We start from the raw sequence: 24339 nt of genomic DNA on the forward strand, positions 1-24339 counted from the left end.
AAAGTTTTCACCTGGCACCAGCCCATGATAATAATATAAGGCTGGAATCAAGCGTATAGAGCTGTGTGGAAAATGGTGAGCGGACTTTGGCTGGCGTCCTGTTGAACAGGTGGTTAGGGTTGACTTTGTTGACATCACTGCACCTGTTTTTCCATTAAAATGAGGTGTGTGTGCATATGTGTGTGTCTAAACAATGGAACAGACCACTCAAAAAAGTTCATAATGTGCTTGATAATGTGCTCAAAACATTTGCTCAAAACAGTTTTAGCCGTCTGTCCCAACACAGCAGCTTGATGTGTTAATAGTTGTGAACATATTTTGATCTTCCCAGTCGGAGCTCCATCTACCACAGCGTCGAAGGCCCTCTCACTTACGTTCTCAACGGGGAGCTGATCACTGAGCCGCGGCCCCTGCCCCTGCCGCCGACACTCCCCCCACTCCCACCCCAGCCCTTGCCCAGCCACACCTCGCAGGCATCCTTTGTTTCTGCTCTCGCCATGGAGGAGGAGAGTTCAGTGGAGGCGGAGAAAACTGCGGAACCCGGCCCCGTCACCCGTCAGCCCCACGTCATGGCGTGCTACCAGAGCTACTTAGCCCACTACCAGGTGAAGTTTTTTAAATGGTTTTTTTTTTCACTTGCTTGAAAACTGTGGGTTGGTTTTTTTTTTTGTTTTTTTTTTATATGCAATTAACCCTTTCTTGCTTCACTTTGACCAGGTCTCAAACTGGTCTGTCAAGCAGCCAACCAATAAGAGGACATCGAAATCTTCTCTTCACCGCCCCTTAGATTTGGATACCCCCACCAGTGAGGAAAGCTCCGCCTCCTTTGATCAGCTCTCTGTCCCTAGCTTTAAGGTGTTTGTAACAGTTTTCTTTTTTTCTTTTTTTAACTCAACAAGTGTATTGGCTGATAAATAGATTGTTTGTTAGTCCATCTTTGCAACACCCAGCATAGATGTTTGGAGGTGTAACATTTTCTCTGATGTTGAAGGTGATAAAGCAGGGCCTCTCAGCCAGCTCTCTACTGGACAGAGGAGTCCAACTGATGGGAGAGAACAACAGGTATGAAAGACTTATTTCTCCCCCTACTGGTTGATTTTATCCTTTTCAGTATTATGTTTTGAATAAATGCTTCATTGATCTTGTCCCCTCCGTAGTACACCATACACTCCACTGGACAAGAGGGCCATGGAGAACACAGACGAGGACACAACCACAGATGACTGGACTCTGGAGCAGCCCTTAGCCCAGACCAGAACCACAGCCATTGTGGAGGTGAAGGGAGCCATTAATGTGGTGCTCACACCTCTGGTTGCTGAATCTCTGGACAGGTAGGAACATTTAATTTTTTTAAAATCTGTGTACAGTTTTTTATTGACACAATTCAATTTGTTTTTGAAAATGAAGGACCCTTTTTCTCTCTTTTTGCACCTTCTTAGTTCAGTGAGATTTTTTTGCCTTAAGATAGAATTTGACCTTAAAACAATTTAATCCCTGTATCCCCTGCATCTTGGATTTAAACTTTTGCTGACAATGCTTAAGATTCTGGTTGTCTATCCATCCCTAAGGCTTAGATAGCTGGAATTACGATGGTCTTAAACACAGTCAGCTCATTGCTGGTACATTATGGAGGGCCAGCCTGTTGCTACAAGTTTGAATAGATGTGTATTCAGTGAGATTATAGTTGAGAAGGGAGATTTTCATGTCTGAATCATCTCATTTATACCCTACAGTTTTGGTCTGTTTATGGTTCTGTATTTTATAAATAGAAAATACAGAAAACACAAAACCTCTAAGCGCAAGGGTTTATTTGTGGTGTTTTAGTTCAGCTGTTTTGTGTCTTTAGGTACATTGAATCCATGGTCCATTTTGCCAGTAATCGTCATCCTGCAGCTATTCTGGATGACTTGCATGGGAAAGTTTTGAATGAAGCCTATCAGATCAGCAAATCTACGGTTACTGAGTCGGTACGTACAGCGATTCACAGAAGAGTTGCATGGTTATAATTGGTGATGTATAGTCTTTAAGGTAGGGGCAGTGTGTTGTTTGTTCATTTATCATAGTATGGAATAAGTTATGGGTTGCTATCTTCAATGTTTTGAGCTACCCAAATAAAATTTTGTTGTCTTATGATTGATGTCACTGTTTTTGGCCTGGATCTACGCAGAGCCAAACGGGAAAGCAGGAGCAAAAACTGTCCAAGACGGAGGGCACACACCCTGGCTCCCTCAACATCTCCCAAGGCCAGACCGACCTGTCCATCAAACCGGATAATGTGAAAATCAAGGGTCTCCAAGCCAACGTATCCATCCCCAAAGTAAGACCGTGACCCCACATAATGGGAGGCCAGCAGCGTGCTCTGACCGTGAACACGTTCATTCAAATAACTCAGACAAAATCTGCTCACAGGGGTCCCGACTAACATTTTACTCTTAGGACTGTAGTTTTTACATTTGGATTTTATACCCAGTAATAAATGTAATTTGATTTATTTTTATTTTGAACATTAAGTAAGTGATTGTAAATGAAATGACAGTTTAGATAAATGTTATTTTAGCACAAAGCAAAATCCTGCAAATAGCAACACACACACACATATATGTATAAATAGTATATTATTCCTTAATAATTTTCCTACGTGGATCATTAAAAATGTATTTATTTATTGTACTATTCTATATCAATAATATTATATAAGTGTTTTTTGTCCCTTGCTTACTGTCATATGTATTAATCTGGTATTAGACTCCTTGTGATGCTGTCATCCAAATCAGACATTCTCCCCACAGGAACAGCGAGGGCTTTAACAGTGGCTGCTGTGTGCCGTGACAGTTGTACAAGATTATGTGTCAGTGGGTTAATTATTTTCATTTGAAATAGACCAGGTTGCTTGAGGTTACTGTAATATAGGAACATTTATTTTAGCCTCCCCAGGATCACATCCAGGTGCCTGCCTGTCATGGCCCTGGTTATTGGTTTTATGTCTTGCTTTTGTCCAGCTGTCATCTTATTCCACCTTTCTCTCCTCCCACGGCCCATCGTAGTTAAATATTGTGTATTTAAGGGACTGGGAACAGTTATTATAGCACTCAGCTACATCTTTCAAGCCCTGAAACAGATGACAAGTGTCTCAAAATAAAGAGAATAATGTTTGAAGGTGTGGCATCTCACAGTTTCTCTTGAGGCACGACACATCGTGGCGTTTTAGGATGACACACACACATATATTTTAACAATAGAGTATCTTGCACGGTTTACCTCACTTTGATTTATTTCTTATTTTGTTTTGTCCTGTCTTCCTGCAGGTTAACCTTTGCCTGCTGCAGGCTTCTGTAGAGGAGGGGTCACCATCTAGCTCCAATAAATGTGTCACACATGTGTCTCTGGTGGCGCTATGTTTCGACAGAATTGCCACTCAGTTCAGAATGAACAGGTAACACCCTGACCGCTCACATCATAGTTACATTATATCATTTTATGGCTTGTCTTTTCAACATGGAAGCAGTTTTTGGGGAATAATTATAGAGATTTTATACAAAATGAATTTTCAGGGGTATTGTGGAGGAGACACCTAACACCACAGAACATGGACGACCATCAGTCATGTTGGAGAAGTATGCTTCAGCCACCAAGATGCAGCCTCAGTCCTCTGGTTCGCTGCGCTCCAACGCTGGCATCGAGAAAGGCAAAGAGATCGCTGCCAGGCTGAACATCCATCGTATCCACAGCCAGCTGCGAGGCCTCGACACCTCAGGTGTGTTCAGTAGACAGCAGGCCTGTTCAATCCCTTGTGCCAGTCTTTGAAATCATTTATTGATCTTTAATACAACTTGGAATGCTCTATTTTCCGTTTGTTTTGTTTTTGTTCTTCCAAACTCTGTTCTAATGTAAAATGTATAAATACTTGGACTTTTGCTTTTGTAGACAATGGCACATTCGCCATCACAGCAATCCCTTTTGAAAAGTCCAAAGTGCTGTTTGGTCTGGAGGAACTGGATGAGTTTTCAGTGGTGGATGAAACCGATGGCCAGTCTACAACAGGTGACCTCAGCCGCTCCACAGCGTCTTTAGAGAAATGGGGATGGATCATGTTTGAATGTGGCATTGAGAATCTCACAGTCAAAGGTAAAGCAAACCAGTCCCAGTATATGAAAACACAAGTGATACGTTGAATTTCTTCTGGGAGGATGCAAGTTACTAGTGTACACATTCATGTATGTACTACACTTAATGTTGCAGGGGGTCGTCAGTCTGGAGCCATTCTTTACAATGCGTTTGGTGTGATGGGACGGTCGGACACTGGAGGAAAGACTGGTATGACAAAATCCAATGGTTCAACTGGTTCTCAGACGGGCAGCGGGTACAGCACCGACGTCTCCGATGACAACCTGCCAAACGACGCAATCAGCCCCGGCTCTGACGTCAATGAACACTCTGACTCAGACGAACAGGTGACGTTTGGAGATATGGTCTCTTTGGCAACGTGAAGTAGACAAAAAAATATATCCCTTGTTCAGATTTATTGTGGACACATTTAATAATTAAATGTGATCTGTTTTTAATTCTTTTCCCGAACCAGTTGATTTGAAATTGTAAATCAACGTTTGGGTTTTTTGCAGAATTTAGCTACAAATGCTTTTTTTATTGATGTTCCATTAATTTGACACACATGGAAACACATAAAAACACTGTTAGCGTTGCTGCCAGAAACGTCAAATTTTGAGTGACATGGATACAAAACAAAATTATTTTCACACTATTTCTTCTTTCTTTTATTAGCCACTCAGGTTGACAAGCCTCTGCTGCTAATGTAACACAATCTTAATAAAAAATAATTTAAGCTCTAATATCCTGATTTGAATAGAGACTGGAACTGATAGAAAATTGTAATCAAGTCGAAAGAATGATGTTTTAAACTAATCAGAGTTATCAAACTAGAAAATACCCTCTTGCCATGAAAATGAGTCATTTCAAGTTCAAGGTGCCGTCAGTTTAAGAGTGATTTGTTGTGACTACAGAAGCGCAGTAGAGTAACTAATGGTAAAATCCATTGCAAGCCAGAGGTCCAGCAAGACTTTCTGACTTCCAATCTAAATGCGCCTCTTGGGAAAACATGGATGCTTGTTTGTAGCATCTATTTTGGCTCACTTCAAAAGATACAGTATGTGTAGGCTTGTTTCACACACAAAGACTATATAAACCTTAAATCAGTGAAATGGAAACTACAGTATAATGTTACTTTCTTCCACAATGGCACAGAAGTTAAAAATTAATTAAGTTATCACTGCTTTAAGTCTTACTGCTTGTTATGCTTTTGAGCCATCCGATGTGTCACCAAACGGATGGATCGTCTGACATGGCCGACCCTTCAGTGACATGTCTATGTTTCAAAGAATTTTTTTTTTTCCTGACTTCATCACAGTTCCCACTATCCTGTCTGATCCCCCCATTAAACCATGTTCTCTATGCTCCGTAGGATGAAGGTGTGGAATCAGATGACCTAAAGAAAGACCTCCCCCTCATGCCTCCACCTCCTGACTCCAGCAGCATGAAGCTGACCATCAGGGAGATCTGGTTCAGTTTTGCTGCCCCCACTAATGTTAGGTCACCTTCGCAGGCCATCTCCAGGTACATGTCCATGGACACAGAGTGGAAATTGTCATATGTTTCAACCAGTTTTTATTCTCACAAAGCTGCACAAATCTCCTCCGCCTTCTCATATTAACATGATTTCAATTGCAAAACAATTACAGTGGTCATTTTGCATATTCTGAAAGAAATCTGGACATTTACAGGAAATCAGACCTTTTGAAATGATAGAGCTGTTGTATCGTCTAAGCCATGAGACAACAAATACGTGTATAAATATATTTTGAGATTTCTGTCTGAATTATAATTATAAAGTAATCTTTTTGTCGCTCCTCCATGTTCCCAGGCAGTTGAATCTGCTCAGCACAGCCACACCTGCCATTGGAGCCTGGTTAGTTCCCATCGATCAGCTTAAATCCTCTCTTCGAAAACTGGAAATGGAAGGCACGCTGAGAGTCTGTGCTGTTATGGGCTGCATCATGACTGAGGCTCTGGAGGTCAGCAAGATATCTGTAGATACAAAGAAGTGATCTCAGATGAAGAATAAAATAATATAAAAGAAGCTTTTTCTTAACCTGAAATCTGACATTTATCTGACTTTCTGTATCTGACTTTATATTTAACAATATACTCTTTTTATCATTACCTAACAGAAAAAGAGCATCCACATCCCCATCCGGAGCAAGTACAACCGTGTGACTAAGCGAGCTCGCTATCTGCACGAGAATCCTTCCTGTATGCTTTGTAATATTCTGCACCGCTATCTGCAGCAGGCTGACTACTCCATCATAGAGGAGGCCACCACGGTCAGTGTGAAGCCTCTCAATCCTTTCTTTTCCATCACATTAGGTTTAGGAAGCACTCAAACCTGACCCATACTTGAATGACCTCTAAATTTGTGTCTCAATTTCAATTGAAGAAACTTTTTATTCCAAAATAAACTTCGCTTGGTAATTTACCACTGAAACATTCTGCTTCTTCCATCCCAGAATGATGGCGTTCCTGCCCTTGTGACTCTGAAGAAAGGTCTGGTTGCTTTAGCCAGGCAGTGGATGAAATTCATCGTGGTAACCCAGGGCTTCAAGGTTATTGGTCTGATGCAACCAAATAAGCTGACCAAACCCAAGGAGCCTCAGCAGAGCCAGGGTGACACCATCCTGGGGATGGACAACGGCGCTGCTCTGCAGAGTGACACCAGCGCAGACGGAGCTGAATTTGAATTTGACGCAGGTGGGAAACTAAAGCTGTCAGTGTTTTAATATTGTTTTGACCATCTGTTGCAGCAGATGGACTGTGAAATTCTTCACCTCTATTTCTCAGTGTTAGAGCATAGACTAGACTTTCATTTGTTAGAAAGAAGAAGATGAAGCACATTCCTAAGTTTACTCAGGTTCATTTACATTGTGTAGAAATATTCAGGCTTTACTTCTACAGCAGCCACATGGCCATTCCTGGAGTTTTATTCTGTGTAATTATTGTGAAGCCACAGTGAGCGAACACACCATGCTGTTGGAGGGAGCATGCAGTCGTCCCCCACCAAAGGAAGCCAACTCTGGACCAGTTAGCGGAGTGGAGATTATGAGGAAACTGTCCAAGTCCCACACACAACATGAGTCTGCACTCAGGATAAAGGTACAGCTTTGAGACTCAACTTATATCATTGTCCTGTTTAAATGTTTTGACTTGCATGATATTATACTAATTTACCAGTTATACATTTGCAGCTAGACACGATTCATAATCCGTATCACTAAAAGACTAGTCAACTAATCCTTTTCGCACTACATAACAACCATTGTGCTGTACCAAACTGTTTATATAGTAGAGTTTATAGGAAACAGTAAATATTTGTGGCTTCATCCATCATTCACATCACGGTAAATAGTCTCATAAAATAAGATTAGAGGCTGCAGATAAATGCTAAATGTTCAATGCAGCCAGTTATTTTATGAAGAATTATTTTTTTTAAACTCATGTTTGCAAAACTTCTTACGCAATCAATTATAAACTGATGTGTTCTTGTTTGGCAAATCCTCAAAAGTTTACAATGTATGGTGGTGAGTGTAATCATTATGTGCAGCCCTGAAAACTCCTCATTATGTTAAAGTTATGGACTTCTTAAAATAAAGTTCCGCCTCACTCGACTACAGGAGCGATCAGAATGCCAGATATCTTCTTTCCACCAAATTACAATCTGTTTGTTTTTACCGTTTCAAGGTCGGTGTGAGAGACTGAGAAACTTCAACGTTGAACGACTTTGAGTTTCACTCCTCTTTCAGGAATAGAAAGCCACAGGCATGTGCGATCGTGTCAACTTGCATCCCCTTAGTAATCCGTACATTTGTCGTACCCAGGGCTCCCATCCTTACCAGTCGCTGAGCTACACCAGTGGCGACACAGCAGCTGATTCCCCCGCCCATGTGAGCCGCGCAGGCCTGCCAGCCAAGGACAGCCCCAGGAAAGAGAGTCTCCTGAGCAATCTAACTGGCAGCTTCCGGAGTCTGCACAACCTGCTGGAGGGTATGCCCCAGAGAAGTGAGCCGTCTGCTGCCAATGCCGCCAAGAGCAGCTCGCTCACACGAACAGGTAGTCATTCGCACCTCTGCTGTGTCACTCTACTGCTATTCACAGTGTGACTGGTGGCAGCAGAATGCGCTGCTCATTGATCTTCATCCACCCCGCTATAAGTCAATTCCTCGGCAAGGCTGACCTCTATCGTTGAACACTGTGACTGTTAACAGAATGAAATAGCTTCCTCTAACATATGCCCATACTGTTTAAATACATGGTGTCACTGTGCTGAGTTTTTTTCTTTTAAGTTTTTTCACTCTCTTAGGACCTCTGCTTGTTTAACCTCCATTCATTAAAGCACAAATGTTTCATCGACGATTTTTAAACTAAGGAAGTAAACTGGCCAATAGAGAAAAAGTCCCTGAGCACTTGAATTAAAGTCTGTGCAGCTTCGAGTATTTTATTGTAAATGTGGGTTTTTTTTACAGCTTCAGTACATTTACACGATCAAATAGAGATCCTTTTAAATACATACCAGAGAACATTCCACATACTCTGTATTTTTTTTAACTTCCTACACTGTGAGCATGTGTGAAGAAGTTCTTATAGACTGAAAATAATAACATTTTTCAAACTTTTCTGATTCCTGAATTAAACATTTTTCTTCAACTACATGTACCGCCGCAAGACGTAGTGAAATATATCCCTGAACCACATTCAGTATGTGTGTGTGTGTGTGTGTGTGAGATTTTTTTTTTTTTTCTTGTGACGACATGATGTAATTTGCTCTCTTTCTTTCTTATGTGGGCTCAGGGAACAGCCTGGGGACAGACATACTGACTGAGCACCCGCTGCTGTCGGAGCCCCCCCTCAGCTTCTACAACTGGATGTCCAATGCTGTGGGCAACAGGACGGGTGGTGGAGCCCAGGACTCCCCAGTCAACCGCTCCCAGCACAACAGCCTGCAGACAGGTCAGATTTAGGGTTTATTCACCTGGATGAACCCCACAGAAGAAGCTGGAAGGATTTGATTTACTATCCAGAAAAAAATGCATGGTTAATATTTACAGCTGTTCATTGTGGGTTGAATCATAAGGATCTTTCATGATTAGAACTTCTATATCAAATTATTCTAATGTCTTTTGTTGTGTATTGATGCTGCCACTAGGGGTGCTAAAGGCTGAAATTTTCCAGTTATATAGGTTTTGCCATTCAAATATGACTTTAATAAGGGGTAGCGCTGTTTGGGTTGATTGAAACTTTTAAATGAAAGAACTACAATCAGATTCCTAAATCTGTTACCTGATTGGTAGGTACTGTACAGAATGGTGGACATGCAGACACAAGAAGGCTCTCCACATTCGTCACCTACAATGTCAAAATGTTCTTCTGTTCTCATCTAAGATCCCATTTTCAGGGCCAAGTCTGCAGACAGGATTTGTGACATCATAAATAATTTCGAAGCCACTGCTGGTCTAATTTCCGACATACAAAACGTTGACCTGGAACTGTACTGCTTGTAAATTGTTTGTGAAGTTTCAAACACCCAACTTCATAGATTTTGGATTTATAATGAAAACAAATAGCTATATTTCAACATAAATAGCTTCTTTGTGGAAACGAACATGTCAGACACTAATAATAGTTCAAAGTAGAGAAATTACTATCAGAGGATGTTTTGAAGAGATCTTTAAAAATTTGCCTACTGATGAAAAATGGGTTTGACATCAAAAGAGCAAAAATGGTCTTTTATTCGACTCCCTGGAGACCTTTTAAGTGTGCTGCAGACTGTCAGCGATGTTAATATGGTTCAGTGCTACTCAAGCGTATCCATGATTAGTAACCTACTCCCTCTGACCTGCCGCGCTCCTCTCATGCTCTGGTGTCCACTTATCCTCCCAGGATCCGACCGGTCTCATATCACATTATGCAAACTTTTCTGCCACACTCTCAGGTGGGACATGTAACCTGCCCACAATCCCCTCCGCATCAGACTTCAACACGGTCCTGTCCAGCGACCAGAACACTTTGGATGGAACCCACTCTCAGCACTCTCAGCACAGTGCCAGCCAGGACGACTTGGCCGACATCGAGGAGGGCAACCAGTGTCCGGCTGCTGTTCAGCTGGCTGATGCTCAGGTGCCGTAAATACAGCTGCCTGCCTTTCTTTTAACATTTGGTCAAATAGAATGATGTCTAAAATGTCAAATTTGAAGAAAAATTGGTTGTAAAATCATTTGTTTATTTATAATGAGACCATGGGTACAAATGTCAGTGATTTAAAAATACATCAATTTTCAAATGATGTAACTTCAGTGAATATAATCATCAGTTTCACATTAACCCCTCACCCAAACATTTGATTTCCACTCTCAGGTTGTTTTCAAGCCTTTGCTGGGCTACATCGGCATCCAGGCCCAAGACACAACCCCTCTTAGTTACAAGATGTATTTTGGGGAGCATCTCTCTTTTTCTGGCAACCTTGAGTGTCTCAGAGCAGACATCGTCGACTCTGACACCTCCAAAGACCGCAAAAACAAGAGATCCAGGAGGTGAGATACATTTTTTCTGAATACTATGACAGGAGACAGTCATTATTTTGGAATACGGATGTCTAAAATGTCTGCGAAATGCTCAGACAACTCTTCGTTTGTCTTGCTCTGCAAATATAGGCCGGGTATCATGAACCTCCCTCCACTGGAGTTCAAACCAGCACTGCTGATCGAGACTTTCAGCCTGAATGCGGTTGTGATGGAGAAGTCGACCAGCGCTCCACAAGGCTCCACTGCAGCTCCTCTTTCCTTCCACGACCTGAACCGCCGTCACTACAATACGTTCCACTGCGATTTCACCACAGCCTGCCAGGCCATCAGCCAGCGCGTCGACATGGCCCTGGTGCGCCTCATCCATCAGTTCAGCACCATGATCGATGACATCAAGGCCACACAGACCGACATCAAGCTGAGCCGCTACACTGCTGGCTCGGCCTCCCCCACGCCCACCTTCAAGGCCCGGCCATACCGTCACTTCAGGTCGTCTGACTTCAGCCGCAGCTCCCGGGGCAGCATCAACGGAGGCGGCCGCAGTGGAACCCAGACCTTGAAAAAGAGGGGTATGGCTGGAGGGGGAGGTGCAGGCGCGAGTGGAGCAGGCGTTATTGGGGGTGTACCGCCTAATGGACCACCATCAGGAATGGACACGCTGGGGAGAAGGGAGCCTCGAGGACGCAGCTCCCTTGGTCGTTCAGAGCGACGCACCTCCAAGGTAAAGAGAGGAGTCATCTGCAAAACTATTAAAGTGATTTCCCTCCATATGCAGAGTTCAAAGTTGCAGAGCAACAGCATGTTTTTACACTCAGTGTGCAAACTTTTAAGTATAACTGTGCTCTGAGGGTAATAACATGAGGAGCTAGTTGCATGTATACAGCTGTCATTACAGCTTTGCTTCCACAGTGAATAGTAAAGAAGGACCGTGGTGACGTAACTTGTTTTACAACCCCATCTTTAGGTGTCGAGGAAAGGCTCCCGTGACGTGGCGGACCACATGGCCATCCAGATGGATGATTCTGACTCCATCACCGTGTCGGAGCAGAGCGAGCCCTCAGCAGAATGTTGGCAGAACATGTACAAGCTGCTCAACTTCTACTCGCTCATTTCTGATCCCACTGGAATCCTGGAGAAAAGCTCCCCGGAGAATTGCGTCACAGGTGGGAATTTGCTCCCAGCCGTCAGACAGTTCCTCTTATCTATCCTTCATCTTTATTCAATTCCACCTTTAATATCTTCTTTTGTTTATTGATCTATATTTGCAGACTTCCCTCTTAGTCTGATGGTCAAATTATTGTCTTTTATAACATTTACTGATGTGTTATGTATTTATTGTGTTCATTTCTGTCTACTTTCCCCTGATATTTTTGTTTGCCGATCAGTGTTTCAACAGACCACTCCGTATTGCGGTGACAGAAGGAGTTTCTTCGTGTCTAAATCAGTGAATTACATTTCTTAAAGCAGACACATGCTGCTTAACCTGCAGTCCAAAAAAGATTTTATCATTATCTACTAAAAATCATGCTGTTTACAACAGTTCTGATACTAATGGTTTTATTCTTCTAATATAAAAGTCATAAGCTTCCTATAGTCTTGATTTATATTTTTCTGAACATCTACGTTGCGTCTCGTTTCAGCAGAAGGTGGGTGTCGTCCCTCTGAGCCGCCGTGCAAAGTGATCTTTGAGAACGAGCAGCAGGAGCCGACCACGCCGAACAAGCCCCTGGGTGGGGGAGGACGGCGACGGAGCCTGGTCAACACGGAGCCGCAGCACGTCACGCTCATCGTGTTCGGCATCGGCATGGTGAACCGCACCCACCTGGAGGCCGACATCGGCGGTCTGACCATGGAGGCGGAGCTCAAGAAGATCCATGGAAGTTTCACCCTGAAGGAAAAGATGAAAGGTGAGGCGGATGTCCTTCAAGTTCACTTTATCAGGTTTTCATTCTTTTATATGAATTCCTTCTGGATTGTTTGGATGTTTGATCTTATTTTTTTTGTGTGTGTGTGTGTGTTCAGACATCCTGCACCAGAAAATGACTGAGACCTGTGCATCGGCTCACATAGGAGGGGTAAACATTGTTCTCCTGGAGGGCATAACACCTGACATCCAGTACGTAAAAGCTCTCTTCATCTGCAACTAATTGAAGAAAAGATTTAACAGCAACTTAAATCAAATAATCCTCTTAGATATGAAGGTTTTATTTCTCATCTTGAAAGGATTTTTTAAAAAAGAAGAAAAAAAACAAGGACGTTTAATTATGTTTGAAATAACATCAAAGTGTATTGATCCAGATTTTTTTTTTTTTTGTGGTTTCAAGTTTGCGATTGCTAATAACCAGAACAAATTAGTGATCTTTTGATGTGTCGATTCATAACCCTCTTATGTTTTTCATAATTAAGAAATTCTACTGTGTTATAAAATATGTGGCTTTACATCTCCAGTATTTTACAACTTGGTCAGAAGTTATACTTATTTTTTTAAGATGCTCAGCAATTTCTCAGTAGTGAGTGAAGCCCGAAAGAGTTTTGTACTCTGGCTTGGCTGTAATCGAGTTTCGAGTCATAAAGCTCGAATGAGTGACAATTAGAGACTTGTATTACCTCCAGGTAGTTCCTCAAAACATAAACACTCTAATCAGTTTACAAGGCTCGTATTCATGCTTCCAGTCAGGCTGATGTATCTCCATGCTGCTTTAATTAAGTTCTGATCCTAAACTGCTTCTTCAGTCAGAAGCTTCTTTTTTTTTTTCAGTTCGTTATATAACAAATGTACCGACTGTGAAAATACAATCAGGACTTAAACTTATTTTCATGCTAAAACTTGGTGTTTTGCAGTTTCGACCGACATTTAAAACTTCCCGACATTCACATTTAATTAAGGATGATTGTCGTAACACTCCATATATTTCAAATGAACACAGTTTGGAGACAAAAGGGTATTGATTATGGGATACTTAACGAAAGGATCTGATGCAAATGTGTGTAATTTAAAAGATGGTGTCTGCCATATAGTATGCTGTTAGACGCTAGTTTAAAACCTTTTCTTTCTTTTTCCAGCATGTTGTTTCTTATGGTAAACTTTTTTTCACCTTATGGTATCTCAGAGCTGTTTCACACTTTCTTCTGCTCTTCTTTTTTTCTACATTCTTTGTGTTTCTCTTTCAACTACTTGCATAGACTGGAGGATTTCCCAACATCTCCCACCAGCACAGCTAAACAAGAGTTTCTGTATGTTAATGCTGCCAATTAGGGCTCACACACATCAGTGACTCAACGCTGCCCCGCACATCCTTCATTTGTCTGTCACTCATACTTATTTCCAGTCAACACTTTTTCAGGACTCTCTTTCAAGTGTATGCATGCGCGTGTGTGTGTGTGTGCGCGCGTGTGTGTGTGTGTGCGTGCGAGCGTGTGCGTGTGTGTGCCTTCTTGTGGAGAGATCTAAGGGTTTTCATTGGTTGCGTTTTAAGGAAGCAGAAAAGAATGAATTTTGAAAATTTGAAATGAATGTCTCCCCATTTAATTTTTCTCTCTATCTTTGTGTAATTTAAACGAATACTGAAACATCTTCCAGTCATTCTGCTGTTTCAGTATATAAAAGTATATTATACTGTTATACGGATTTATAGAACTTAGAATATTCATAAGCCACCAATGCAGAAAATGTTTTATTTGCCTCAAGAGGCAGGAATAAAAATGTTTTCTGCATGAGAGACCTTGCATTTGTCTGTCATAATGTGCAAATCATTGCCTTATTCACCCACAGTGCAACATGTGTGAACATGTGTCACCGGTATGATTGTTTTCCTGCCTCCAGAAAGTGATTCTGCATGGTGTTTCACTGTTTAATGTCCTCAGCGAATCCTCATCAAATGTCCACATCCCCTGAAAAAGAAGGAAATCAGGTCTGTTTTCGGTTCTGTTTCTCATTTCTGGTGACTGTGTGTTTCAGAACGGTTGTAAAATGCAACATCGCTAAGTCGCAGGCTTTGTACAGCGCCCAGCGAGGACTGAAGACCAACAATGCAGCAGTATTCAAAGTGGGAGCCATCATGATCAACATCCCACAACACCCAGCTACTTTGCATAGCATGATGGTCCGCAGCTCTCACCAGCTCTCCAAACAGATCTCCGACCTCATCCGCCAGCCCTCTAACGTGTACGTCTCCATCCATCGCTTTAAAGCTATTAAACAAAATCTCATGAACGTCATTTAAAAGCAATGAGACTCTGCTAAATTATTCTGTGCAGTGAGAAGTATTTTGGGACAAATCTGTCATGCATCAGCCGGTGCTACCGTATTTTCATCACATCTGGCCTCTCATCTTCATAAAAGATTGCTTTATTTGGTTCGTTTCCATGATAATATTCTGAATTATGTTAATATATTTATAGAGTTGTAGGTGTGCTGTGGATATTAAACAACATTTCTATGGTTTGATGTTCAAGGGAATCTGAGCCCGTATTTGCACAGCTATGCATAATAAGAGATCAAACTGAATTCAAAGCTGTGCTTCTAAACAAAGTCAACAGTTTATCTGATAATGAGCAGATCCAGCCTCAAATGAGTTTTTCCTGTCTCCTCTTCCAGCCCGCCTCCTAATAGGGAGGACACTCCAACCCCACAACCCACCGACAAAGCATCCAGCATCAATCAGACTCCTGTAGAAGCCAATGAATTCCCTCAGCTCCCTGAAGGCCTGGAGAAGAAGCCAATCGTGCTCAAGTTCAGCGCCATGATGGATGGCATCACCATCGGGGCTGCCCTGCTGCCCTCCTTAAAAGCAGAGTACAAAATGGGCCGTATGAAGAGCCATGGCATGACAGGTGAGTGAGAGGAGGAGGACTAGTCCCTCCATGTAGATGTAATCCTGAAAGATCTTTTGAAGCTGCCTTGTGAAAGGAAAATAAAATTCTTATTAAAGGTCACTTTGTTCGAAAAACTACATTTTGGTGTTAATGTGGAGGCAGTCCCAAATACAGAAATAATAATGGCGTTGTTCTTTTTTCTTCTTTGACTCTTTCTGCATTCAGGAGCCCAAACCAGTTTTACCTTTGAGTTACCAAACCACAAGCTCTGCTTCCAGTCAAAGGTGTCCCCCGTGGACATGTCCACCATGCCGCCATCGGCCAGCCTCACCCTGCCTCCGGTCACCATGTCAGGAGAGTACATCATGGAGGAGCATGAGAGCCACTCAGACCAAGGATGGGCACCTGATGACTTCCTGGCAAAACCGGGGAACTACCTCCAAGGAAACTACCTGCGCTGCGTGGCCGAAGTAAACATCACACATTTCTGTGTCACAAAAATTAGTCAGCAGCCGTTGTGACTATGAACGTGTCACCTCTGATTTGCAGATCGGTTCATTTGAGCACAACTTGACCACAGACCTGCTCAACCACCTGGTGTTCCTGCAGAAGGTTTTCATGAAGGAGGTCAATGAGGTCATTCAAAAAGTCTCAGGTACTGCATTCAAGCCACATACTTCATTTTGCAATATTTCCAGATGGAAACATTGTAAGAGAGACACATTTTGAATATTTTGCAAGTAGAGGGTTAAGAAAAGATTTTTAAAAAATGTGAATATTCGCCTCAGGGAGGAGTCTCATCACGACATAATCCCACCGAATCAACATGCGTTTCACACACTTACACTACAAAGTAGACTTTTATGCCTTGTGTTCATGCAGGAGGAGAACAACCCATCCCACTGTGGAATGAGCATGACACATCAACAGATGCAGACAAGCCAAAGATCCTGCTGTATTCTCTCAGCCTCATGTTCAAGGTATCACTTGTTCATGTTATTATCATAGGAATCCAAGCTAACACACCAGACACGGTGAATGAAAGGACTAACCAAAGGGTTGATGCTGTTTTACGCGATAAAACCAGCTTCTCTTGGGAGTTTTACTGCATTTGTTAAACTTTTTTGAAGAATTCCCTGAATGAAATTTCTCTTGTTCGCAGGGAATCCAGATGACAGCCACCACTCCCTCCATGCGAGCCGTGCGCTTTGAGACGGGTCTGATCGAGTTGGAGCTATCAAACCGGATCCAGTGCAAAACCCAGCCCGGTGGCAGCAGCAGCTACCTAAAGCTGTTTGGAAAATGTCAAGTCGATCTGCACCTGGCTCTGGGACAGATTGTCAAGCACCAGGTCCAGAACAGCCTCATGCTGGCAAATTAAAATCATTCTTTAAGAATCTACTCTGTTTAATAAGGTTCATCCCTCTTACGTTTAGTTTTACTTCAATCTCTGATGTCCCCTTGGTTACTTTACAGGTGTATGAAGAAGCCGGCTCAGACTTCCATCAGGTGGCCTACTTCCGAACTCGGATTGGTCTGCGGAACGCCCTGCAGGAGGAGATCAGCGGCTCCTCTGATAAGGAGGCCGTCCTCATTACACTTAATCGACCGATCGTGTTCGCCCAGCCGGTAGCGTTTGACAGAGGTTTGATTTTTTGTGTGTTTTTTTTGTAATCAACACATCTTAGCACTCTTTCTTTAACTCACACTGGGGTCAATAAAAAAAATCTCCTTGTGTAATGTCAAAAAATTTTTTTTTGCTGTTGTTGGTTTGTTTAATAAATCAACACGCCAGTAGAATTCTTGCTTCTCGTATTCCACCCTCTGTGTTGTGTAATTTAAAAGGGCGCTTGTTTACTCAAGACAAAAGAAATCCGTCATTTTTGTGTCTCTAAACAAACCTGATTGGCTCATTTAACATTCAGGAACTAATGTGAATTTCTTCTGCCCCTGATGTCCTGCAGCTGTGCTCTTCTGGCTCAATTACAAGGCAGCGTACGACAACTGGAATGAGCAGCGCTTGGCCCTCAACAAGGACATCCATATGGCCACCAAAGAGGTGGTGGAAAAGCTGCCAGGCATCCAGCAGACTTCAGCACAAGCCTTCAGCACCCTCTTCCTGCAGCTGACTGTCAACGACCTGGGCATCTGTTTGCCCATCACCAACACATCCCAGGTAAGCTGCTGTGCTCGCTTTTGGGTTTCTGCTCTCAGTATTGTGACATTTCAACTTCTTGATGTGAAAGTTTATAAATCAGTCATGAATAGCAATAAGAGCAGGTTTGCAGTCTGTTGACATCAAGGTCATTTAGTTAAAAAATTCAATTTATTCACTTCTATTAGTGTTTAATGCAAATAGTATAATCAGAGAGCTAAAGCTTCTTAAAAACACAAATGTCTTTACATTCAAATTCAAGGCTTTATATTACAGTGTGGTTTCAGTATTCTACATAGAAGCAGGTGTCATGTGCTACTGTGAATACATTAGCACATAAAATGGACAAATAGATCTCGTCATTTTGTCAATATTTCAGCACTGAAACAAAAGATTTTTCCATAATGAACTTCATCTTCAAGAGAGACCAAAAGTTACAAGAATATGTTTGTTCATATTGTTAAAAAAAGAAAACTTTTTCTTTTAAAACCAGTGCTTTGACTCTTTCATTTACTGTTTTTCTTTTATGTTTAACTGGAGGAACTCAGTAGCATTCTTGTAACTCCACTTTATGAAGACAATTCCTCTAATATCCATTTGGCTATGAGTGTTTCAACTAGACTGTCCTCACCCCCTTCTCCTGCCCCTGTGATGTTCACTGTTAACACAAGTCAAACAGTATAAAGTACACAGCCATGGAGGATGTAGACTGGAACGGAGATGAGGCTGTATTTAATATTTTTAAAATAACTCAGAATGTATCATACACATCATTTTTAATTGTTATTCCTTTATTATTATTATTTTTTCATAATTTTTACACGCTTACCCTCCAAGATAAAACATTCTATTGGAAACACTGGATATGAGTGAATGTTCCTTATCAGTTCTGTTTTTAGTTCCAGTGTGTCCTATAGTGACAGTATATACCAGCTGTTATGTCACACCTATTTCCATAGAGAGGACAAGTACCAGTTACGGAGGGCATCAACCCTGAAGCTGGGGCCACCACATCAGTAGGCCGGCATAAAAAAACAAGAAAAGTAACTTGCAATCTATTACATCCCTTGACATTGCTTGTTGTGACTTCTTTCTGTGATCAATACACGTCAATCACACAAACACACTGCATCACCGGTGCTCTTAAACACAGCAGGTTTCACCATCTTTGGTGTTAACGGTCAGATCCCCCCCCCCAAACACACACACACACAGACACACAAAGCTGGCTTAGCAACTAATGAAGCTTCAGTTGGTGTTTGGGGTGTGCACTTAACTTTACATGAAGGGAAGGCAGAGGCAGTTGGTGTGCAGAGTATTACTCATCTGTCGCTTAAGAGGCACAATAGCAATCAATATTTTCGGCGGCTGCCATCACATGCACACAGTATCATCTAAAGACGTAGTGCAGTGATGCATGTAGCAGTCGCCCTCTCTTTCTGGAAAAAAAAAAGTGGAAATTACCTGGATTTCTACAGGCATTGCTCTTAAAATGACTGATTTAGATCCGAGTCATGACAGTGGATGGTCAATCATTTGGGTGAACATTTAGGTGCTTCCTCCTTGTTATAACCAGAATTATGATGAGACTCCTATTTTAGGAAAATTCCTGATATTATCCAGAAATCCAGGTAATATGGGTGATTTTTAAGATGCTCTAATGTAACACAATCTAACACGTTGAAAAGCTTGGTAAGGTTTCACTCTTTTCGGAAACAGTAACAATCCTTTATCAGCCGGTTTTGCGACAAGCAAAAAAAAAAAATCTTCTGTTGGAACTCCTATTGAAATAAAAATAATAATCAAAATTCATATAACTGGCAGAGCTGATGTACGGAACTGCAGAATGAAGCATTACCAGCTGACTCACACATGGAAGTGGATTCTATTTTCCTTGTACTTGACCCTCACTTGAGGGCCCGGTTGACCCCTCTCCCCCTCCCCTCATTAGGCCAACCACACCATAGATTTCGACACAGGCTCAGCTCTGGTCCTGACCATTGAGAGCACATTGATCACCGCCTGCTCCTCTGAATCCCTGGTGAGCAAAGGCCACTTCAAGAATTTCTGCATCCGCTTTGCTGAAGGCTTTGAGACCTCCTGGGATGATTGGAAGCCTGAAATCAGAGGAGAGCTGGTTATGAATGCCTGTAAGTCTCACATCCATTTTAAGTGTGACGTTTGACACAAGAATGGTTCACACTGCTTCAGCTCTCACCAGAAAGGAAACTTTTTTTTAAAGCATTGTAGAAATCTAGAATTAGTACCACATTTTGCATTTTTAAAACTGTTTACTATTTACAATATGGGCCCGCAATTACTTTATTTTGGAACAAATTGGTAGGAAAAGTGAATTGTGTTGTGATACAGATCCTCCTGCGTACAGGTATAGTCCCTGATGGAACATATGAAGTGTGTTCCAGGACCACTGGGCAACCCTCTGCAGGTAAGTTCTATTAATGTAGCTCTGATCAGTAAACTTAGACATATGAATTCACAATAAATGTGAGTCAGTTGTCTGAAACTTTTTACTGACTTCATTCCTCTGCAGTTATTAGTTCCGTCTTTGCTTCCTTCTCCAACACAGAGAGCAGCAGTGCTGGGACGTGGACCCTGAATGTACTTTGGAAAATGTGTGGTATCGACGTACACATGGATCCCAACATCGGCAAACGCCTTAACGCCCTGGGCAACACGCTGACGTCGCTGACAGGAGAGGAGGACATAGACGACATCGCCGACCTGAACTCCGTCAACATGGCGGACATTTCAGACGAGGACGACGCCGACTCGATGTCTCCCACCATCCACATGGTCAGTCAGCTGGTTAGCGCTTGATCAAGGCCGTCGCATCAGCGATGAACTTTTTTCATCATAGCTAGATTCACAAATGGTTTTATATTAATATAACTTTACAAAGTAGATGTAAATGATTTGTTTACTGCGTCAGTTCAAGAAGTTTGTCAAATAGATTTATCAATTTCGATTTTGTAAAGCTAGAAGTTTAAAGAGAAAAAATTTAGAATAACAGCAGCAACTTTAACCTGCTGGACTCACTTGTGGTGGCTGACACCAGTCTTTACTAAAGGTTAGATGAAAGGTCACGTTAACTTCCAGGACAGGAAATGACTCTGTTGTACATGAAGATAACAACTCATTCTTCTGTAACATTATCACCGAGCAACTCTTTGTGGTTTTATGGGTGGTTATTCTGTAACGACAAGGGATCATAAGATCACCGCCCTAACAGCAAAAAGTCCCGCTCATAACCACAAAAGGCAGATAACCGTACGTTAAACAGGATGTTGATTTGTTTGTGACCTTAAGATTATCTTTTGCCCTTGAGACAGCCTTTATACTAAGCTGAGATGTGAAATCTATATGTTCTCGTGTAACATTGCTGAACTTTTATCAGTGCAGTTCCTACCAGGTTTACCGTTAATCTCTAGAAGGGAAAATCATCCATTCTTCTACCTTTCCACCCATGTGCTCCTGCCATTGTTCACAGAGTCCAGGGAGCGAGTTCAGCCCCCGGCTGACCTTAAGGAAGCGTCTGGTAAACCACATCCTGGGCTTCAGCCCCAGACCCCAGAGTGTGTCTGTCCCAGCTGACTACTTAAACTGTGCATCGCCTCGCCTCCGGGCGGGCAGTGCCAGGGCCCAAAGACCGCTCTCCTGGGCTTGTGTATGTAGCCACCCAGTGTTGATACTCTCGTCTGGGACGACAAAAATCAATCTCAGTCACCTGCAGCTGTCAGACGAAGCTTGTGGATTCCAAAACGCTGGGCGATACCGTTTTATGCTTTAAATTAACAGAGAATGGTGTCGCTTAGCGTTTGCTTTTACTGCTCCTCGATTAAGTAACACAATTCCCTACGGCTATAGAGCTCCATTCTTCCTGCTTACATTGGAGTGGGGATGGTGGTGGTGGTGCCCCGTGTTTAATTATACCTGGTGTGTGGACTGAACTATAACCTTCTCTAATCGAACCCTAACTCAATCAAAATCATTCGCCTCTAATCATACAGGTCTGGGAAGGAGGCGTTCTTATTTAAAGCAGCTACCTGGTGGAAACTTCCCCAAAAAAAAAAATTCTTTGGGGGTTTTGATTGGTAATTTCTTTACTAGTTAAATGTATTCAGGTGTGTATTGTTGATTGATCCAACAGGAGCCGATTGATGCAAGAAGGCCGATGGTGATGGGCAACCAAGTAATTGACCCCCGAGGGAGGAAGTTCAGCAAACGGGTGGTGGACATCAGAGAGCTGAACGAACAGGCCAGAGTCATCGATGACCTCAAGTCAGACTTCTTCTTTCTCTTGTTGATTTATTTTTCTGATACTTTTACTGTGGAATAAATGGCTAGAACTTTATTGTTGACCTGTTTGAAATTGTTCCTTTTTAAAAAAAATAAATACAGGAAATTGGGAGCCAGTGAAGGAACAATCAACCAGGAGATCCAGCGCTACCAGCAGCTGGAGTCCGTGGCTGTCAACGACATCAGGAGAGATGTCCGGAAAAAACTGCGTCGCTCCAGCATGAGGGTAAAAACTTAGCACTGAACTGCAAAAGAAGTTTGGAAACTGTGAATTAAAAACTGTGCTGACATCTCTCACCTGTGGACCTTTGTGCTTGACATGTTACGTATTCCTCACCAGGCCGCCTCTCTGAAGGATAAGTGGGGTCTGGGTTACAAGCCAAGTTACAACCGCTCTAAAAGCATCTCAGCGGCAGCAGGCCGACCCCCTCTGAAAAGGATGGACAGACAGAGGTAAGGAGACAAGGGACAAGGTTATCCACCTTTTCTTTGTAACATATTATTTTATAGAAATCACCCTGTTGAGAGTGTTTCTTCCAGCTTTTACTGTAAACAGAACCCAGACCTGTGACTCTGACCCCCACTGGGGCAACGCTGCGTGTTTCTGGAGCACCATTAACCCAGCTCACACAATTGTGATCTCATTTGTATTCATTATATCATTAGCTCAGAATAGGTGTAATAAAAATTGCTTTTTGTGATGGAGACACCTAACTTACTGACAAAATGGTGTGTATTTTTATTTGTTTTCCGGCTTCTCAAACAGCTTTTTTTGTGTCCTTTGACTCCACAGTTCCAGAATAGGGGATGTGGAGGATTTTTCAGATCCTCGAGTTGATGTGTGCTCTCCAGGACCGCGGGTCACCTTCAACATCCAGGACACGGTAAACTACTTTCTAAAACAGTCCAACTTTATGAAGTATTTTTAATCAGGGCTATTTCTTTTATTTCGAAGGTTATTTAAAATAACCTTTATTTTTTTGTTCAATTGAAGTTAAATAAACAGGCCTTGGATTCTGCACAGGCCCCTGTCAGTCCAGGAGGCGTGTTCAAGGTATATGGTGCCAGCGATTGAAACTAACAAATAATACCGATGCCTAACCACCAACAACAAGCGCTCGCACTCCTCTTCTCCTCTGTGATTTATCTGGACATGCTAGCAAGTCTTTTACATAAGAAATCAAAAGAGGATGCTTTGTGTATGTGATTACTCATCTTATAAGTTATAGGACACTGTGTGACCGACCTACAGTAAATTCTGCCACACTGTCTGTTAAACTCAGTTAAAGATATCAGTGTCAGTCCTTCAGATTTGAGACTGAAATGTGTCACAAAGCATGCTTTCAGAGATTTCTTGCAAAATAATGATACTGACCATCAAAGTGAAATTTACAACTGGGACTTAATGAGTGAATTAATGAGTTCACAAATCCTCATCCTGTCTTGATCACATTTTCTTTCACCATCATACAGTTTCTGATTTCTAATGGCTGTGCATGGTTTGCATCTGAAATGTTCCTCTTTCACACCACATCTATTTCACTTCAGCGCACGTCACACTTCAGTCCAGCTTTCAAACCTATTAGTGTACACTATTAATTGAAAATTGTTTAGTGTAAAAATCATTAAAAAAAATTTCATAATCAGATTAAACAAGTTAATCTATTCACGTCCTGCACCATATTTAAATGTTGTTTCCTATTTGAATTTGTTTGAGCATCGCCTCCCTGGTTAATGCTATAAAGACACATCTGTGTCCTTTGACATAAGCTTTCCAGTTCTTTTAGAAATTCGGAACTTGCATCAAACCACACATAGACAAGGTCACAATTTTTATTCACCAAGCAGTGCTCATGTCTGGAATTCCTATACTTTTGTGTATGAAGGCTTTTCTTTGGTTACATTATTTTTATTGTAATGCACTGACCTGTGTGATGTTTTTGAATAGTCTAGTCTTTACAAATATTTATTGTTATATGTTTCCACCGACATTTTAATGACGACAGAACCTCCCTGCAATTGGCTTTAATCAACCAGCTGCTGCCATTGGACAGATGCTTCAAAACACATGAAAACACACACACACACTGCACAAACTAATGTCCTGGTGAGTGTATATTCTCTATGTTCTCTTGCACATCAGTGCAGATACAAATGTTCAGTTTTAAGAAGAAAATCACAACAGATTTGTGATGGTCAGTGGAAAACTGTTGGCTGAAACTAATACAGATTGTTTCAGGGGCTTCTCAGCAACGTTTGACAAACATGTCGACACATTCATCCATGTCCAGCAGCAGCCGGACTTTGTCACTGCCTGTGTTTTTGGGATCTGTTGGTGCTGGTGAAAAGCTGCCTTTAAGGATAATAGACTTGGATCTCTTTCCATTTCAACCCTTTTCAGAGTGTTCA

General features: G+C 42.0%; 1 protein-coding gene across 12 annotated transcripts in view; it reads left to right on the plus strand.

Annotated features, from left to right (window-relative positions):
- Positions 1-24339, plus strand: part of kiaa1109 (KIAA1109 ortholog) — a 55289-nt gene that overhangs the window by 19256 nt on the left and 11694 nt on the right. For 3 of the 12 annotated variants that reach the window (XM_068338609.1, XM_068338612.1, XM_068338615.1), the window contains exons 29-69: positions 332-605; positions 718-855; positions 992-1062; positions 1158-1331; positions 1847-1967; positions 2168-2317; positions 3306-3433; positions 3552-3754; positions 3925-4125; positions 4240-4451; positions 5477-5628; positions 5936-6086; positions 6243-6395; positions 6579-6819; positions 7073-7221; positions 7944-8175; positions 8914-9072; positions 10055-10239; positions 10477-10652; positions 10773-11364; positions 11608-11806; positions 12284-12550; positions 12666-12759; positions 14602-14808; positions 15241-15476; positions 15684-15928; positions 16008-16113; positions 16341-16438; positions 16621-16809; positions 16935-17103; positions 17423-17634; positions 18573-18656; positions 19565-19763; positions 20000-20059; positions 20201-20427; positions 21122-21298; positions 21782-21912; positions 22033-22156; positions 22271-22383; positions 22724-22814; positions 22925-22984. In XM_068338609.1, coding sequence (XP_068194710.1) covers positions 332-605; positions 718-855; positions 992-1062; positions 1158-1331; positions 1847-1967; positions 2168-2317; positions 3306-3433; positions 3552-3754; positions 3925-4125; positions 4240-4451; positions 5477-5628; positions 5936-6086; positions 6243-6395; positions 6579-6819; positions 7073-7221; positions 7944-8175; positions 8914-9072; positions 10055-10239; positions 10477-10652; positions 10773-11364; positions 11608-11806; positions 12284-12550; positions 12666-12759; positions 14602-14808; positions 15241-15476; positions 15684-15928; positions 16008-16113; positions 16341-16438; positions 16621-16809; positions 16935-17103; positions 17423-17634; positions 18573-18656; positions 19565-19763; positions 20000-20059; positions 20201-20427; positions 21122-21298; positions 21782-21912; positions 22033-22156; positions 22271-22383; positions 22724-22814; positions 22925-22984 — 7150 coding nt within the window. The remainder of the gene's footprint in view (positions 1-331; positions 606-717; positions 856-991; positions 1063-1157; positions 1332-1846; positions 1968-2167; positions 2318-3305; positions 3434-3551; positions 3755-3924; positions 4126-4239; positions 4452-5476; positions 5629-5935; positions 6087-6242; positions 6396-6578; positions 6820-7072; positions 7222-7943; positions 8176-8913; positions 9073-10054; positions 10240-10476; positions 10653-10772; positions 11365-11607; positions 11807-12283; positions 12551-12665; positions 12760-14601; positions 14809-15240; positions 15477-15683; positions 15929-16007; positions 16114-16340; positions 16439-16620; positions 16810-16934; positions 17104-17422; positions 17635-18572; positions 18657-19564; positions 19764-19999; positions 20060-20200; positions 20428-21121; positions 21299-21781; positions 21913-22032; positions 22157-22270; positions 22384-22723; positions 22815-22924; positions 22985-24339) is intronic. The other 9 variants (XM_068338610.1, XM_068338620.1, XM_068338611.1 and 6 more) reach the window with 8 other exon arrangements.

This window comes from Antennarius striatus, chromosome 17 (assembly GCF_040054535.1).
Source record: "Antennarius striatus isolate MH-2024 chromosome 17, ASM4005453v1, whole genome shotgun sequence".
Lineage (NCBI taxonomy): Eukaryota > Metazoa > Chordata > Actinopteri > Lophiiformes > Antennariidae > Antennarius > Antennarius striatus.